The following is a 21001-nucleotide window of genomic DNA, read 5'->3' as shown; positions in this document are numbered from 1 at the left end:
GGCCCATGAAGCCCTGCTGGTCAGCTGTGATCCCCAGGGAAAGCTTTGTCTGGACACACATTGTGCCTTCTGCAGGAGAAATGGAGTGTTACATGTCAACATCACCAGCCATGTAATAAAGGAAAGGGTTGGGCCCACTCAGGGGGATTTGCTCCTATTTTAGCAGCTCTCCACCATAGCTCCCAGGGGTCCTGGGATCTGCTCTTAGGTTAGCGGCTCTCCACTCTAACCCCTCTGGGGCATCCTGGGATCTGCTCCTACATTATTATATCTCTCCACCCCAGCCCCTGGGGGGCCTGGGATCTGCTCTTAGGTTAGCGGATCTCCACCCTAGCACCGGGCTAGGTTAGCGGCTCTCCACTCTTGCCCTCTGGGGGTCCAGGGATCTGCTCCTACATTAGTGTCTCTCCACCCAAGCCCTCCAAGGGGTCCTGGGATCTGCACCTACATTAGCATCTCTCCACCCCAGCCCCCGGGAGGCCTGGGATCTGCTTTTAGGTTAGCTGCTCTCCACCTTAGCCCTCTGGGGGCCCTATGATCTGCTCCTACATTAGTGGCTCTAAACCCTAGCCCATTGGGGGGCCCTGAGATCTGCTTCTTTTTTTTTTTTTGCGTCATTAGCAGCTCTCTGCTCTAGCTCCCCAAGGGGGTCCTGGGATCTCCCCCTATATAAGCGACTCTCCACCCTAGCCCTCCAGGGGTCCTGGGATCTGCTCCTTTGTTAGCGTCTCTCCACCTTAGCCCCGAGGGTGGTCCTGAGATTTTCTCCTACATTAGCGTCTCTCTACCCTAGCCCTAGAGGGGTCCTGAGATTTTCTCCTAAATTAGCGGCTCTCCACCCTAGCCCTTGAGGAGTCCTGGGATCTGCTCCTATGTTAGCAGCTCTCCACCCTAGCCCTAGAGGGGTCCTGGGATCTGCTCCTATGTTAGCAGCTCTCCACCCTAGCCCTAGAGGGGTCCTGGGATCTGCTCTAATGTTAGCGCCTCTCCACCATAGTTCCCAGGGGTCCTGAGATCTGCTCCTATGTTAGCGGCTCTCCACCCTAGCCCTCAAGGGGTCCTGGGAACTGCTCTTATGTTAGCGGCTCTCCACTCTAGCTCCCTGGGGGGTCCTGAGATCTGCTCCTATGTTAGCAGCTCTCCACTCTAGCTCCCTGGGGGGGGGGGTCCTGTGATCTGCTTTAATGTTAGCATCTCTCCACTCTAGCTCCCTGGGGGGTCCTGGGATCTGCTCCTATGTTAGCGGCTCTCCACTCTAGCTCCCTGGGGGGTCCTGGGATCTGCTCCTATGTTAGCGGCTCTCCACTCTAGCTCCCTGGGGGGGGGGTCCTGTGATCTGCTTTAATGTTAGCATCTCTCTACTCTAGCTCCCTGGGGGGTCCTGGGATCTGCTTTTATGTTAGCGGCTCTCCACTCTAGCTCCCTGGGGGGTCCTGAGAAGGAAATGTCCTCTGTGATGTTCATACATCATCTTAGCACATTCACAGAATATCATCACTCGAAATATTTTCATGGAAAAACAGAAACCTTTTGCTAACAAAACGAGTGGAGTAGAAGAAAAACAGCCTGTCCTGAAGAGTACACAGCTCGCCGACGCATTGTGTGAACTGTCCCCTTCTCCCACCATAGAGGTTCGATCACGAGCCTGTGAGTGGCTGAAGGATGTTACATAAGAAGCCGCGGTCGGTGACTGGCAGCTCCTGGCGCTTCCTGTGTCCCGGGTCACACTTCCTATTACACACTGCAGATTCTTCCCCTCCGATCAGATGTAACGTGCGCAGCTGCCCTGCCGCCACATCTTCACTAGTGACCCGGAGATTTTTAGTTGTTCTCTGGCACCATGATGACTGAACGGTTCTGGACAGATCGTGGCCGGTGCTCAGGTGCCGCGAATCTTACCTACTGCTGTAAATCTTACAGATATAGCATTAATCTCTGTCGTTTAGGAACATGAAAGATGAATACTGCGCTCCATGCTGAATGCAATTTACCGAAAAAGGCGCAAATCCAGAAACACTGGAAAATGATCTATCAGATAGTGTGTTCGTGTCCCGAGTTTTTTTTTTCTGTGATAAATCCTTAAATGGAAACAGTTTTCCATGTAAATTCCTGAACCTTCGTATGTGCAGCCGGCGCTTGTCCACAATCCTCCAATATGTCCAGTCTGCGAGTCTGACCCTCCTGCACGTCGTTTATGGCAACACAAGGCCGTCTATCTGCGGGGCTCTCCTCTGGGGAGCTGCAGCCAGGTGTCACATGCTGATGCTTCTTCGTGGAGACCAATGTCTATGAGCAATATGGCTGCCAGGAGAGCGATGTTCTAGGAACAGGGGGACAGGGCAGAAGGAGGACACAGTAATAGGTAAAAGGTAATAACTCCTCTAGAGTTCTCCATTAAAATGAATGTGCACCTGTGCACACTATTGTCTGACATGTCAGAAGATCGCATTGGTCAGAGCCTTGAGACCCCTCCGACACTTTGACCCCAATAACTGGACCTTCATTCCAGAAGATAGGAAATTCTGCCTGAGTGGATGCTACAAAATCATCATCACTATGAGCATTTGGAATTGGGCGTTTGGCCCCGGACCCTCACCAATGTTTTCCTGTGACGTGTCAGAAGGCGACTTACAATGGAATCCCCCTTTAACTGTAGAAAACAGTAGACATCCTTTGGGGTCTGGCTGTATTGGCATAAGGCTCCGATACGCTTGCCTCTCCCTCTCTGCTGCCTTTATACAAAGCTTTGTGCCTTTCTTGCTTTCCTCTCTCATTGTGCTCTCCCTTCCCGACAGCCACGCCAGAGAGAAAATCCAAAAACAGCTTCAAAGACTTCATCCCAGTCGTCTTAAAGAGCCGAACCCGCAGTCAGACAGGTAAAAGGGGATTTACATTGAAATGCAGCAGTGGGTGATGGGCACGGCCACCTCTGTTATTGGGTTTTCCAGCATTCTGGGCATTGATGGATAATTCATCCAGCAGGGGTTGGATTTTAAAGCTCCGTTCACATTCATTTGTGGACATGGTAGTTGGATTCATCGTTTTCCAGTCTTTTGTTTCCTTGCCCATTTCCTTGCCCTTAGGCCGTTCTCCACGTGACCCAGCAGGGGCCTCTGTGCACCCTGAGCTCTCCGTGTAAGTGATGATGCCATCAGTGACCAGTCACAATAGGGGATCATGGGAGGATAAATGTTTCCCTTCTTAAAATAAAAAATACCTAGTAAATACCCTTGGTGTAAAACCATGTGCTGCCACTAAACAATCTGGGGTTTAATAATGAAATAGTGCACTAAGACACACTACTTTCCTCCTAAATCCCTCGCGTTCCAGCGCCTATGCTCGGGTGTGCCTCAACTATCTTTTTTTTTTTCCTCCTGCAACTTATTCCTCGGACATGTGACTATCGTAGCCAATCACTGGCCTCATTGGTGCCTCCAGTACGTATGGTGTGGAACCATAGGAGCTGATTGGAGCTGTCACCCAGCTTTTTCAGATTCCTGAATAGTAAATCTGCTTGGTTACATAGGGCTTCACTCTAACACTGTTATATCACTTCTGTGATCTCCACCCATCTAGAACTTAGATTTGCCTTTCAGGACTCTGGAAAAGTGTGATAACCTTTGTGAGCTGTAATATTAGACATATGGGTTATGAAACAACTTTAGTAGAAACAGGAATTCTGGACAAAATGTTAACCCAGCAGAAGAGGGCGACAGTTTTAGTTTCGCTTATTTGTTGTTGTTATTTATTTTTGTTTTGAAGCAAATGTTTGTGTTATGGACGTCCTTGAATACAATGTTTTTATTCTTTCTTTGCACTTATTTTGGTACTAAAAACATTTTCTGGACTGAAGACTGAGCCATCTGGATATTAGAAATAATGGCTTGAGACTGAGCACTCAGGAGAGGATAAATATGGACTGGAGACTAAGCTATCAGGATAGTATAGATAAAGGCTGGAGTCTGTGCCATCAGGAGAGGATAAATATGGACTGGAGACTAAGCTATCCGGATAGTATAGATAAAGGCTGGAGTCTGTGCCATCAGGAGAGCATAAATATGGACTGCAGACTAAGCTATCAGGATAGCATAGATAAAGGCTGGAAACTGAGCCATCAGGAGAGGAGTGATTAAGGGCTGGAGACTGAGCCATCAGAAGAGCAGTTATTAAGGGCTGGAGACTGAGCTATCAGGATAGTATAGATATGGGCTGAAGACTAAGCCATCAGGAGAGGAGAAATAAGGACTGGAGACTGAGCCATTAGGAGAGGGGATATAAGGACTGGAGACTGAGTCATCAGGAGAGGAGAACTAAGAACTGGAGACTGAGCCATTAAGAGAGGAGATATAAGGACTGGAGACTGAGCCATTAAGAGAAGAGATATAAGGACTGGAGACTAAGCCATTAAGAGAGGAGATATAAGGACTGGAGACTGAGCCATTAGGAGAGGAGGTGTAAGGACTGGAGACTGAGCCATTAGGAGAGGAGATATAAGGACTGGAGACTGAGTAATTAGGAGAGGAGGTGTAAGGACTGGAGACTGAGCCATTAGGAGAGGATGTGTAAGGACTGGAGACTGAGCCATTAGGAGAGGAAGTGTAAGGACTGGAGACTGAGCCATTAGGAGAGGAGGTGTAAGGACTGGAGACTGAGCCATCAGGAGAGGAGAAATAAGGATTGAGACTGAGCCATCAGGAGAGGAGAAATAAGGACTGGAGACTGAGCCTTAGGTCCACAGTCTATGTTGTCACAACTCCATAGTCTATGCATTTTTATGTATGTGTTGGAAGAGGTTAGAAATGAAGTGCGGAACCCCAGTGACCCATTCACTTCTGTTTACCTGCAGGAACCTTCGGGTCTACGGACGTAGAATCCACCGTTTTAGACACTTTCCGTGTTCAAGAAGAAGAAGCGTTAGACGAGACGGGCATCCCTTATAAGAGAAGGAAGCTGAGGAAGCATGGTAGACCGGGCCGACCGCGCAGATTCACTGCTGTCAAAGAGGAACCAGAACCCGAACTGATCAGCCCAACAATACAGGACTCCTGGGAGCTGTCCAGCAGAGGTCTAGACTCTGGGAAAGCAGCCATCTTGGAGCAGGATGATATTGGTGAAGAGGACGGTACATTACGGCGGAGAAAAAGGCGAAGGCAGAAAAATAGAAAATATCAAAATGGAGAATATCTAACGGAAAAGGAGGAGGAGGAAGTATCTCAGTACTACTGCAGGAGAAGAGCCAGGACAGGTGAGTGAAGGCTATACACATCCATCAGCAGCACCGGAGATAAGTGGCACAGAATCAATTGTCACCGCTTATATCCTTCTGAAACAGGTTAATGTCCAGAAACAATTCCCCTTTCCCATCAGTGGGAGATGTTGGAGGCTGTTGTCCCCCCCACAGAGCGATATCACGTGTGCCGCACTGTCTGCCATGGTGCGGGGGCAGGAGTACAACAGGCTTGGCCCAGTCAGCTGACCTCACAGATCCCCCCACAATAGTTTTTTTGTTTTCCCCTCCATAACCTCATTTATCCGATCATTGTCTTTATTTCCATAGCTGTTTTCTTCCACATATAAATCATTGTGTAATAGAGAAGACAGATTTACACCCTGGGATTTTCAGGGTTTACATTTTACACTAAATAGATTTTTACAGTCAAAATTTTAATAATAATAATATAAAAATAGTAATAATAGTTATAATAGTAATAATAAAAATATAATAATAAACTCAGTTTTTAAGGATTTATAAGTTGTTTGTGCAAGAAAATCTATTGATTGTGTTTCTTCTTTATTTTCTGGACTTTACTACATTTTGTTATCTCTCTAAGGGATTCCTGTTTTACATGTATACTCTATAAGCGTGCTTCTCAGGGGCCACAACTGCCTGCACAGGGGTCCAAGGTCCTGTCACTACAGTGATGAAAGGGTTAACAGACCAGGATCCCGGCCGATCCCTGGTCCTGTCACTACAGTGATGAAAGGGTTAACAGCTCAAGCTCCCAGCCGATCTTAGCCATGAGATGCCAAGCGGCAGCTCCAGGGCGGTGCAGGACTCCAGGGCTAGAAGTATTCTACAGCGCCATAAACACAGGACTATAGAATATGGCGCATTAATGTCCACTATAAATGTGCGCTGATTATGGGGTGATAAAGTCTCCCGTGTCCCCTGGTTATAGTGACAGCAAGGCTGCTGCTCCTATGGCTGACGCTTTATTTCAGCAATCAATGTGTCGCCCTAATTAGATCTCCTAGCCAGGGGCATAGCTGGAGAATGGCGCCGTACAGCGACATGCACAGGGGGCAGATCGTGTGAAAGAAATGACAGGACTTGTGAATGTATTTGTGTTTCATCTTTACTTATCCTCATACCGATACCACCTTCCTGTTGACTTTAGACTTTCGGAAGAGGAAAATATCACCAGACAGAGGCAGCGACATCGTGAGGAGTAACCAGAGACAAAGCTTCGAGGACTCGCCCTCCATACGAGTCCTCGAGAAGCCCTCTGGAAAACGCAAGTGCAAGACCAAACACCTAGGGGGCAGCACAGATGAGGAGGCAAAGGTAAGAAAGTAGAGTACGTCTCCTGTGCCAAACACATGTGATTGTACCGCCCTATACCTCCACCTCATGTACCAAACACAAGGGACTGTACCCCCCCCTATACCTCCACCTCATGTGCCAAACACAAGGGACTGTACCCCCTATACCTCCACCTCATGTGCCAAACACAAGGGACTGTACCCCCCCTATACCTCCACCTCATGTACCAAACACAAGGGATTGTACCCCCTATACCTCCACCTCATGTGCCAAACACAAGAGACTGTACCCCCTATACCTCCACCTCATGTGCTAAACACAAGGGACTGTACCCCCTATACCTCCACCTCATGTGCCAAACACAAAGGACTGTACCCCCCTATATCTCCACCTCATGTACCAAACACAAAGGACTGTACCCCCTATACCACCACCTCATTTTCCAAACAAAAGGGACTGCTCCCCCTATAACTCCACCTCATGTACCAAACACAAGGGATTGTACCCCCTATACCTCCACCTCATGTGCCAAACACAAGAGACTGTACCCCCTATACCTCCACCTCATGTGCTAAACACAAGGGACTGTACCCCCTATACCTCCACCTCATGTGCCAAACACAAAGGACTGTACCCCCCTATATCTCCACCTCATGTACCAAACACAAAGGACTGTACCCCCTATACCACCACCTCATTTTCCAAACAAAAGGGACTGCTCCCCCTTGCCAAACAAAAGGGACTGCCCCCCTATAACTCCACCTCATGTACCAAACACAAGGGACTGCCCCCCCCCATACCTCCACCTCATGTGCCAAACACAAAGGACTGTACCCCCCTATACCTCCACCTCATGTGCCAATCACAAAGGACTGTACCCCCCTATACCTCCACCTCATGTGCCAATCACAAAGGAATGTCCCCCCCCCCCTAGACCTCCACATCATGTGCCAAACACAAGGGACTGTACCCCCCTATACCTCCACCTCATGTACCAAACACAAAGGACTGTACCCCCCTATACCTCCACCTCATGTGCCAAACACAAGGGACTGTACCCCCCTATACCTCCACCTCATGTGCCAAACACAAAGGACTGTACCCCCTATACCTCCACCTCATGTGCCAAACACAAAGGACTGTACCCCCCTATACCTCCACCTCATGTGCCAAACACAAGGGATTGTACCCCCCTATACCTCCACCTCATGTGCCAAACACAAGGGACTGCCCCCCCCCCCATATCTCCACCTCATGTGCCAAACACAAGGGACTGTACCCCCCTATACCTCCACCTCATGTACCAAACACAAGGGATTGTACCCCCTATACCTCCACCTCATGTACCAAACACTAGGGATTGTACCCCCTATACCTCCACCTCATGTACCAAACACAAGGGATTGTACCCCCTATACCTCCACCTCATGTACCAAACACAAAGGACTGTACCCCCCCCCTATACCTCCACCTCATGTGCCAAACACAAGGGACTGTACCCCCTTATACCCATCATCCTCCAGTCACACCTCACTGACCCTCCATGTGTCCCATCATCCTCCAGTCACACCTCACTGATCCTCCATGTGTCCCATCATCCTCCAGTCAGACCTCATTGACCCTCCATGTGTCCCATCATCCTCCAGTCAGACCTCACTGATCCTCCATGTGTCCCATCATCCTCCAGTCAGACCTCACTGACCCTCTATGTGTCCCATCATCCTCCAGTCAGACCTCACTGATCCTCCATGTGTCCCATCATCCTCCAGTCAGACCTTGCTGATCCTCCATGTGTCCCATCATCCTCCAGTCAGACCTCGCTGATCCTCCATGTGTCCCATCATCCTCCAGTCAGACCTCACTGACCCTCCATGTGTCCCATCATCCTCCAGTCAGACCTCGCTGATCCTCCATGTGTCCCATCATCCTCCAGTCAGACCTCACTGACCCTCCATGTGTCCCATCATCCTCCAGTCAGACCTCACTGACCCTCCATGTGTCCCATCATCCTCCAGTCAGACCTCACTGATCCTCCATGTGTCCCATCATCCTCCAGTCAGTCCTCACTGACCCTCCATGTGTCCCATCATCCTCCAGTCAGACCTCACTGACCCTCCATGTGTCCCATCATCCTCCAGTCAGACCTCACTGATCCTCCATGTGTCCCATCATCCTCCAGTCAGACCTCACTGATCCTCCATGTGTCCCATCATCCTCCAGTCAGTCCTCACTGATCCTCCATGTGTCCCATCATCCTCCAGTCAGACCTCACTGATCCTCCATGTGTCCCATCATCCTCCAGTCAGTCCTCACTGATCCTCCATGTGTCCCATCATCTTCCAGTCAGACCTCACTGACCCTCCATGTGTCCCATCATCCTCCAGTCAGACCTCACTGATCCTCCATGTGTCCCATCATCCTCCAGTCAGACCTCACTGCTCACTAATCCACCGTATATTGTTAGTCAGCCTGCAGACTGATGTGTTGTCCCTGCACAGTATTAGAGCGCCACCATCCTGACATACAGGGAATCTCTTGTTTTCCTACAGGGTAGAGGCCGGCGACCCAGCCTGTCTCCTAAAGGCACACCCAGAAAATCTCCCAGGAAGAGTGGTGAGCCAGGAACCCCCAGCCGCGCCCGTCGTACCAGTATGTTCAGCTCATGTGACACCCAAAACATGCCCCCGGAGGCCAGGAGGCTGATTGTCAATAAGAACGCTGGAGAGACCCTACTGCAGAGGGCGGCACGGCTGGGATATAAGGTGAAATACATGTGACGCCAGGCTCTGCTCAGCGCTATACATCACACATCAGATATATCCCGTACCCAGATGTGAACAGGGACTAATAGTGCAAATCATTGTTAGATATTTTATATATGAGTGTCTTCTATTATTACGTCTAAGAGCAGCAATGCCACGTCTAAGTTCACTGTGCCACCGATCAGTGAGCCCGCCGCCCTGCTCTCTTTCTCTCTTGTACAGAGCCTTGCTTGTCCTCAGTGTATAGAATCCTGCTTGTCCTCAGTGTACAGAGCCCTGCTTGTCCTCAGTGTACAGGGCCCCGCTTGTCCTCCGTGTACAGGACCCCGCTTGTCCTCCGTGTACAGAGCCCCGCTTGTCCTCAGTGTACAGGGCCCCGCTTGTCCTCAGTGTACAGATACCTGCTTGTCCTCAGTGTACAGAGCCCCGCTTGTCGTCAGTGTACAGAGCCCCGCTTGTCGTCAGTGTACAGAGCCCCGCTTGTCGTCAGTGTACAGAGCCCCGCTTGTCGTCAGTGTACAGAGCCCTGCTTGTTCTCAGTGTACAGAGCCCTGCTTGTCCTCAGTGTACAGAGCCCCGCTTGTCCTCAGTGTACAGAGCCCTGCTTGTCCTCAGTGTACAGAGCCCTGCTTGTCCTCAGTGTACAGAGCCCCGCTTGTCCTCAGTGTACAGAGCCCCGCTTGTCCTCAGTGTACAGAGCCCCGCTTGTCCTCAGTGTACGAAGCCCCGCTTGTCCTCAGTGTACGGAGCCCCGCTTGTCCTCAGTGTACGGAGCCCCGCTTGTCCTCAGTGTACGGAGCCCTGATTGTCCTCAGTATAGAGAGCCCCGCTTGTCCTCAGTGTACGGAGCCCTGCTTGTCCTCAGTGTACAGAGCCCTGCTTGTCCACAGTGTACAGAGCCCTGCTTGTCCTCAGTGTACAGAGCCCTGCTTGTCCTCAGTGTACAGAGCCCCGCTTGTCCTCAGTGTACAGAGCCCCGCTTGTCCTCAGTGTACGAAGCCCCGCTTGTCCTCAGTGTACGGAGCCCCGCTTGTCCTCAGTGTACAGAGCCCTGATTGTCCTCAGTATAGAGAGCCCCGCTTGTCCTCAGTGTACGGAGCCCTGCTTGTCCTCAGTGTACGGAGCCCTGCTTGTCCTCAGTGTACAGAGCCCTGCTTGTCCTCAGTGTACAGAGCCCTGCTTGTCCTCAGTGTACAGAGCCCTGCTTGTCCTCAGTGTACAGAGCCCTGCTTGTCCTCAGTGTACAGAGCCCTGCTTGTCCTCAGTGTACAGAGCCCCGCTTGTCCTCAGTGTACAGAGCCCTGCTTGTCCTCAGTGTACAGAGCCCCGCTTGTCCTCAGTGTACAGGGCCCCGCTTGTCCTCAGTGTACAGAGCCCCGCTTGTCCTCAGTGTACGGAGCCCGGCTTGTCCTCAGTGTACAGAGCACCACTTGTCCTCAGTGTACAGAGCACCGCTTGTCCTCAGTGTACAGAGCCCTGCTTGTCCTCAGTGTACAGAGCCCCGCTTGTCCTCAGTGTACAGAGCCCCTCTTGTCCTCAGTGTACAGAACCCTGCTTGTCCTCGGTGTACATGGCCCTGCTTTAACCTCTTCAGGACGCATGGCGTATGGATACGCCCTGCATTCCGAGTCCTTAATTCCATACGCCCGTGGGAATTCCGGTCCCCACCGCTAGCCGGTTGTGGACCGGAGCCGGATGCCTGCTGAAATCGTTCAGCAGGCATCCCGGCATATCGCCCAGGGGGGTCATTATGTCCCCTCATGTCGGCGATGGCCGCAGATCGCTGGACAATTCAGTCCAGCAATCCAGCGATCTGCGGCGATTCCGGGTCAATCGGGTCTCCAGTGACCCGGAATTACTGGCTGATCGGGGCCGTCTCTGACGGCCCCGAACAGCCAGAGCCAGCAGGGGTGAGGTGGCACTGGTGCCACCTCACGATCGTGCTGATTCGCCGGCCGGTTTACCGGCCGACCAATCAAGGCGCCTGCTGCGGGTGTCACTTCCGCCAACCCACTCCGCCCCTCTTCCGGAGGACGTGATTGGGTGCGGGAAGAAGACCCCAGGTGCTGGGGACCCCGATCCCCGGCGTCCCTGTTGGGATCGGGGTCCCAGGAGCAGCGGCGGCGAGGGACTGTCCTGCAGCGGAGCAGCAGCAGGAGGTGAGTGACAGCCTCCTGCTGTTGCTTAGCAACAGCTCCCAGCATGCAAAAAGGGCATGCTGGGAGCTGTAGTTATGCAACAGCAGGAGGCAGACCACCACAACTCCCAGCATTCCCTTATGGGCATGCTGGGACTTATAGTTTTGCAACAGCTGGAGCCACATTTTTTCTATGGAAAAGTGTACCTTCAGCTGTTGTATAACTACAATTCCCAGCTTGCACAAACAGCTAAAGTGCATGCTGGGAGTTGTAGTGGTGCATCTGCTGGTTGCATAACTACAACTCCCAGCATGCCCATTGGCTGTCGGTGACTGCTGAGAGTTGTAGTTTTGCAACAGCTGAAGGCACACTGGTTGTGAAACTCAGTTTTTTTTTAACCTAACTCAGTGTTTCACGACCGGTGTGCCTCCAGCTGTTGCAAACTACAACTCCCAGCAATCACCGTACACCATGCACCGTACATGCTGGGAGTTGTAGTTTTGCAACAGCTGGAGGCACACTGGTTGTGAAACACTGAGTAAGGTCACAAACTCAGTGATACATAACCAGTGTGCCTACAGCTGTTGCAAAACTAAAACTCTCAGCATGTACAGTCTGTCAGCGCATGCTGGGAGTTGTAGTTTTGCAACAGCTGGATGTCCCCCCCCCAATGTGAACGTACAGGGTACACTCACATGGGCGAAGGTTTACAGTAAGTATCCGGCTGCAAGTTTGAGCTGCGGCAAATTTTCTGCCGCAGCTCAAACTGCCAGCGAGAAACTACTGTGAACCCCCGCCCGTTCGACTGTACCCTAAAAACGCTACACTAACAAAAAATAAAATAAAAAGTAAAAAACACTACATATACACATACCCCTACACAGCCCCCCTCCCCTCCCCAATAAAAATGAAAAGCGTCTGATACGCCACTGTTTCCAAAACGGAGCCTCCAGCTGTTGCAAAACAACTACTCCCAGTATTGCCGGACAGCCGTTGACTGTCCAGGCATGCTGGGAGTTTTACAACAGCTGGAGGCCCCCTGTTTGGGAATCACTGGCGTAGAATACCCCTATGTCCACCCCTATGCAAATCCCTAATTTAGGCCTCAAATGCGCATGGCGCTCTCACTTTGGAGCCCTGCCGTATTTCAAGGCAACAATTTAGGGCCACATATGGGGTATCGCCGTACTCGGGAGAAATTGTGTTACAAATTTTGGGGGGTATTTTCTGCTTTTACCCTTTTTAAAAATGTAAAATTTTTGGGAAATTTTTTTTTTACATATGCAAAAGTCGTGAAACACCTGTAGGGTATAAAGGTTCACTTAACCCCTTGTTACGTTCACCGAGGGGTCTAGTTTCCAAAATGGTATGCCATGTGTTTTTTTTTTTTCCTGTTCTGGCACCATAGGGGCTTCCTAAATGCAACATGCCCCCCAAAAACCATTTCAGAAAAACGTACTCTCCAAAATCCCCTTATCGCTCCTTCGCTTCTGAGCCCTCTACTGCGCCCGCCGAACAATTAACATAGACATATGAGGTATGTGCTTACTCGAGAGAAATTGGGCTACAAAAACAAGTATAAATTTTCTCCTTTTACCCCTTGTAAAAATTCAAAATGGGTCTACAAAAACATGCGAGTGTAAAAAATGAAGATTGTGAATTTTCTCCTTCACTTTGCTGCTATTCCTGTGAAACACCTAAAGGGTTAAAATGATGACTGAATGTCATTTTGAATACTTTGAGGGGTGTAGTTTTTATAATGGGGTAATTTGTGGGGTATTTTTTAATATGAAGACCCTTCAAATCCACTTCAAACCTGAACTGGTCCCTGAAAAATATCGAGTTTCAAAATTTTGTGAAAAATTGGAAAATTGCTGCTGAACTTTGAAGCCCTCTGGTGTCTCCAAAAGTAAAAACTTGTCAATTTTATGATGCAAACATAAAGTAGACATATTGTTTATGTGAATAAAAAAAATATATATATTTTGAATATCCATTTTCCTTTCAAGCAGAGAACTTCAAAGTTAGAAAAATGCAAAATTTCAAATTTTTCATCAAATTTGGGGATTTTGCACCAAGAAAGGATGCAAGTTACCACAAAATTTTACCACTATGTTAAAGTAGAATATGTCACGAAAAAACAGTCTCGGAATCAGAATGATAACTAAAAGCATCAGAGTTATTAATGTTTAAAGTGAGGGGTCAGATGTGCAAAAAATGTCCGAGTCCTTAAGGGGTTAAAATGCCCAAAAATTTTAATGCACGGAATATCGGTATAAGTTATCGGCTATCGACCTGAAAGTTCACAGTTTATCGGTATCGCCTCAAAAAAATCAATAACGGTCGATCCCTATATTCATATATAATATAGTATATGATATATGAGGTGATATATTCTATCACCTCATATATCATATTATATACTATATCACCTCATATATCATCACCTCATATATCATATTATATACTATCACCTCATATATCATATTATATACTATATCACCTCATGTATCATCACCTCATATATCATATTATATACTATCACCTCATATATCATCACCTCATATATCATATTATATACTATCACCTCATATATCATCACCTCATATATCATATTATATACTATCACCTCATATATCATCACCTCATATATCATATTATATACTATATCACCTCATATATCATCACCTCATATATCATATTATATACTATCACCTCATATATCATCACCTCATATATCATATTATATACTATCACCTCATATATCATCACCTCATATATCATATTATATACTATCACCTCATATATCATCACCTCATATATCATATTATATACTATCACCTCATATATCATCACCTCATATATCATATTATATACTATATCACCTCATATATCATCACCTCATATATCATATTATATACTATCACCTCATATATCATCACCTCATATATCATATTATATACTATCACCTCATATATCATCACCTCATATATCATATTATATACTATCACCTCATATATCATCACCTCATATATCATATTATATACTATCACCTCATATATCATCACCTCATATATCATATTATATACTATATCACCTCATATATCATCACCTCATATATCATATTATATACTATATCACCTCATATATCATCACCTCATATATCATATTATATACTATCACCTCATATATCATCACCTCATATATCATATTATATACTATCACCTCATATATCATCACCTCATATATCATATATACTATATCACCTCATATATCATCACCTCATATATCATATTATATACTATCACCTCATATATCATCACCTCATATATCATATTATATACTATCACCTCATATATCATCACATCATATTATATACTATATCACCTCATATATCATCACCTCATATATCATATTATATACTATATCACCTCATATATCATATTATATACTATATCACCTCATATATCATATACTATATCACCTAATTTATCATATTATATACTATATCACCTCATATATCATATACTATATCACCTCATATATCATATTATATACTATATGAGGTGATATAGTATATAATATGATATATGAGGTGATGATATATGAGGTGATATAGTATATTTTATGGTATATGAGGTGATATAGTATATGATATGATATATGAGGTGATATAGTATATAATATGATATATGAGGTGATATAGTATATAATGATATATGAGGTGATATAGTATATGATATATGAGGTGATATAGTATATAATATGTGATGTGATATAGTATATGATATGATATATGAGGTAATATAGTTTATGATATATGAGGTGATATAGTATATCACCTCATATATCATATTATATACTATATCACCTCATATATCATATACTATATCACCTCATATATCATATACTATATCACCTCATATATCATATACTATATCACCTCATATATCATATTATATACTATATCACCTCATATATCATAAACTATATTACCTCATATATCATATCATATACTATATCACATCATATATTATATACTATATCACCTCATATATCATATACTATATCACCTCATATATCATTATATACTATATCACCTCATATATCATATCATATACTATATCACCTCATATATCATATTATATACTATATACTATATCCCCTCATATATCATATTATATACTATATCACCTCATATATGATATTATATACTATATCACCTCATATATCATATTATATACTATATCACCTCATATATCATCACCTCATATATCATATCATATACTATATCACCTCATATATCATATAATATACTATATCACCTCATATATCATCACCTCATATATCATATTATATACTATATCACCTCATATATCATATTATATACTATATCACCTCATATATCATCACCTCATATATCATATCATATACTATATCACCTCATATATCATATTATATACTATATCACCTCATATATCATCACCTCATATATCATATACTATATCACCTCATATATCATATACTATATCACCTCATATATCATCACCTCATATATCATATTATATACTATATCACCTCATATATCATATTATATACTTTATCCCCTCATATATCATATACTATATCACCTCATGTATCATATTATATACTATATCACCTCATATATAATCACCTCATATATCATATCATATACTATATCACCTCATATATCATATTATATACTATATCACCTCATATATCATATTATATACTATATCACCTCATATATCATATACTATATCACCTCATATATCATATACTATATCACCTCATATATCATATACTATATCACCTCATATATTATCACCTCATATATCATATCCTATACTATATCACCTCATATATCATATTATATACTATATCACCTCATATATCATCACCTCATATATCATATCATATACTATATCACCTCATATATCATATTATATACTATATCACCTCATATATCATCACCTCATATCATATCATATACTATATCACCTCATATATCATATACTATATCACCTCATATATCATCACCTCATATATCATATTATATACTATATCACCTCATATATCATATTATATACTTTATCCCCTCATATATCATATACTATATCACCTCATGTATCATATTATATACTATATCACCTCATATATCATCACCTCATATATCATATCATATACTATATCACCTCATATATCATATTATATACTATATCACCTCATATATCATATTATATACTATATCACCTCATATATCATATACTATATCACCTCATATATCATATACTATATCACCTCATATATCATCACCTCATATATCATATTATATACTATATCACCTCATATATCATATTATATAATATATCACATCATATACTATATCACCTAATTTATCATATTATATACTATATCACCTCATATATCATATACTATATCACCTCATATATCATCACCTCATATATCATATCATATACTATATCACCTCATATATCATATTATATAATATATCACATCATATACTATATCACCTAATTTATCATATTATATACTATATCACCTCATATATCATATACTATATCACCTCATATATCATCACCTCATATATCATATTATATACTATATCACCTCATATATCATATTATATAATATATCACATCATATACTATATCACCTAATTTATCATATTATATACTATATCACCTCATATATCATATACTATATCACCTCATATATCATCACCTCATATATCATATCATATACTATATCACCTCATATATCATATACTATATCACCTCATATATCATATACTATATCACCTCATATATCATATTATATACTATATCACCTCATATATCATATACTATATCACCTCATATATCATATACTATATCACCTCATATATCATATACTATATCACCTCATATATCATATACTATATCACCTCATATATCATATACTATCACCTCATATATCATATACTATATCACCTCATATATCATATACTATATCACCTCATATATCATCACCTCATATATCATATTATATACTATATCACCTCATATATCATATACTATATCACCTCATATATCACCTCATATATCATATTATATACTATATCACCTCATATATCATATACTATATCACCTCATATATCATCACCTCATATATCATATCATATACTATATCACCTCATATATCATATACTATATCACCTCATATATCATATTATATACTATATCACCTCATATATCATATTATATACTATATCACCTCATATATCTTATTATATACTTTATCCCCTCATATATCATATAGTAGATCACATCATATAGTATATTGTTTTATATTATAGCAGTTACCAGGTTAATATCTTTACAAAGTAAATTCTATGCAGCAACATTTTTCTGATATTATTTATTCTCTTTTTCTTAGCATTTTCAAAATCAGCTTGATGTCAGTGAATGAAAACGACAGAGCACAAACTCCGAGAGTTATATCCAGTCTGAACAATCCTCTAAACATATCAAAACCTGTGCAGAGGGGGAGGTGGTGCAGCTGCCCATAGCAACCAACCAGATTCCAACGCCACCACTTCCCTTGCACAGGATTTGATCTTCCCTACGGGGTCTACATTGATTTCTTTTTACCTGCACTGACACATTGTAGCAAACTCATTCAGACAGAGTAGAGATCTAGTTCTGAGTATTGTCCAGACTGGATACAATTGTAGCAAACTCTCAGCTGGGAGTAGTACTGGTGTTGATGTGTTTTCATCTTCTGTATGTAAGCAATTTTTCCATTCACTGACAGCAAGCAGGAATCTACAGATGGCAAAGAACGGAAACACAAATTAGAAAGTTGCCGTCTTTTCTTCAATGAGGGATCATCATTCCCTATTTGTGCGGTAGATTCCTCACCGAGCCTCATCCTACAGATAACCGCAGTAATGACGGGTTTATTAACCATAGTGACAAATAAAGAATGGCGGCTCCTGGGGCCTCCGTGAGGGATGAGGCGGTATATTTAGCACCAGCGCGGGGTCATGTATCACTAGTGATTTATAGGATCACAGAGCGGAGGAGCCCGGACATGGAAACGACTGATGCGTCTTCACAAAGCGCTGAAGTCTTCTCCATCTTCTGCGTCCTGCAGGAAGCCTCAGAACCGGCCAATCAGATTGCAGTCTTGTCTCCATAGAAGGTGATTAGATGGCGGCTCCATCCGCTCTCCTGAAGGTCTCACAGATCTCCTCATTCTCCTCCCGCAGGATGTCGTGTTGTATTGTCTACAGCGAGATCAGGGCGACATCAACCACAGGGACAACGCGGGGTACACCGCCCTGCACGAAGCCTGCGCCCGCGGATGGACCACCATCCTGCAGATCCTCCTGGAGAACGGAGCCAACGTAAACTGCAGCGCCCAGGACGGTACCCGGTGAGTGCACCAGCCCATCTCCTGTACTGACAGCACTGCACTGTAATAATTATGTCCGGCATATGAAGGGTGCTCACCCAATTAGGGTGTATTATAAGTGACAAGCTGACCCCCCCCCCCCCACCCACATACTGTCACATACGCGCCGTCCCATCATGGCCGCCCATATGGTATGGGCACAGGAGATTCTGGCTTTTTAACCCCATAGATGCAGCAGTCAGTACAGATTGTAGAGACTGAGGGCTCCCCCTATAGGCTCATCTGTGCCTCTGCACATTATTGTGGATTATCATGGTAGCTGGAGGCCTAACGGTGGCCCCAAGTTCCGCCATGCAGAGGAAGGAGACCATCAATCCCTGCTGGGGGCAGTGTAAAGCCATGTTCACACACAATATTGTGGGCTGCAAAATAGACAAACAATGGCTGAAAAAACTGTGCGTAAAAATGTCTGAAAACCAGGCAGAGAATACGATGTGAACATAGCCCAACACTGACCGGTGTAATACACTAATACAGAAAGAAACTGGACACCCCCAACCATGGCCTCCAGCTGCTGTACAACTACAACTCCCAGCAGGCACTCACAGACTTTGGCCTATTAAAACAAAGCAAATAATTGGATAAAAACAAAAACAACATCTTTCTGTCCTGTTACACAAAGTTTTATTATTGATCAAAAAGAATTTCATAATTATTATTAACTATGAAAGTGATAAAAATGGATCCGGAGCCTGAGCCGTCTACTATTCCCAGGAAATCCCAGTCCGCCCTCTTGTTTCCACAGTCCGCCCTCTTGTTTCTATCGAGATTATATATACAGCATTTCTTACCCCCTCCCCCGGAGCAAATCTGGGGGCCGGGCTCGCTCTGCTCAAGGTATCCCCCCCCCCCACACACATGGCGGTCCGTCCTAATCAGATCTACATAATGAATGAGGATTGATGACCGCTCATCCGTCCCTGGACGTTGCTTCCATTTGTCAGTGTCAATTTAGCGTCGTCCTCCGGGATAATGAAATCCTGTTTTGTGTCACAGATGCTCCTGGCCTTGGCTTCATGCGTTTGTCTCACATGTTGAGGTTTTTGTGATTATTATTATTATTTAGTTTATTATTTTATACTTTGTTCCAGGCCCATCCACGATGCTGTTGTCAATGACAACTTGGAAACAGTATGGCTCCTGCTGTCGTACGGTGCAGACCCCACCCTGGCCACGTATTCGGGACAGACCCCCATGAAGCTGGCCAGCAGCGAGGCCATGAGGACCTTCTTGAGCGGTAAGAGGGTAGTGACATGTCTACCACTAATGCGCCCACTATTTGTGTCATTAAAGGGGTTATCTAGGAATATCTAATTGTGTAGTTTGTGTTAACAACTTGACTCCATTCACTTTAATAGAACTGAGTTGCAATACTGTACACAGCCTTAGACAGGAGTAGCGCTGTTTTTTTTAAGAAAGCAGCTTTTTTTTTCTAATCCTGGATAACACCTTTAGGGGTCACATGTGACCTATTTTGCTGCATGTTTGCTTCTGCATGTTTTCCTACCCATTGAAGTCAATGAGTAGCAAAATACACAGCTAATGGTAGGAAAATCCTCATCAACAACTACGCAGCAAAATACCGTACATGTGACCCTACCCTACCTATGTTTAACAGCTTTATATATTTTTGCTTCAAGTTTCCCACCACTGTCAAGATCTCTGCTTGCTTTCAGTAAATGGAAACATTCTTTACATCATGGGCAGTGGGGGAGGGGGGGCATCCTGTAGATTAGCCCCGCCCCCAGTGATTGCAGCAGTCACAGTGATCAGACCCCCAGAGATCATACACTACATCTATCCTGCGAATAGGGGATCAATGCTGTCACTTTTAGACTGAAAAGAGCTATGGATACTTAGTAAAGATTGTGCCTCTGTATGTACAGGAGAAATGTTTCCATCCACTGACAGCAAGCAGAGTCCTGGATATGGGGAGGAATTAGAAAGTTGTGCAGATTTTGATAATAAATGACTGTGCCTTGTGATGGAAGCCGTGGTGTGAGATGGTACGGGTGATATAAGGTAATAGGCGGCAGCATGGGCCTGTATGGGGAAGT

At 44.3% G+C, this 21001-nt stretch overlaps 1 protein-coding gene across 3 annotated transcripts in view; it reads left to right on the top strand.

Moving 5' to 3' along the window:
• BCORL1 (BCL6 corepressor like 1) overlaps positions 1-21001 on the top strand; it is a 78605-nt gene that overhangs the window by 41952 nt on the left and 15652 nt on the right. For 2 of the 3 annotated variants that reach the window (XM_056551617.1, XM_056551615.1), the window contains 6 exons: positions 2796-2876; positions 4847-5245; positions 6399-6565; positions 9094-9306; positions 18739-18905; positions 20036-20181. In XM_056551617.1, coding sequence (XP_056407592.1) covers positions 2796-2876; positions 4847-5245; positions 6399-6565; positions 9094-9306; positions 18739-18905; positions 20036-20181 — 1173 coding nt within the window. The remainder of the gene's footprint in view (positions 1-2795; positions 2877-4846; positions 5246-6398; positions 6566-9093; positions 9307-18738; positions 18906-20035; positions 20182-21001) is intronic. The other variant, XM_056551616.1, reaches the window with a different exon arrangement.

The sequence above is a fragment of the Hyla sarda genome, unplaced genomic scaffold, assembly GCF_029499605.1.
Source record: "Hyla sarda isolate aHylSar1 unplaced genomic scaffold, aHylSar1.hap1 scaffold_1124, whole genome shotgun sequence".
Classification (NCBI taxonomy): domain Eukaryota; kingdom Metazoa; phylum Chordata; class Amphibia; order Anura; family Hylidae; genus Hyla; species Hyla sarda.
The sequence above is the reverse complement of the archived record's forward strand: the minus strand, read 5'-3'. Positions and strand labels throughout refer to the sequence as shown.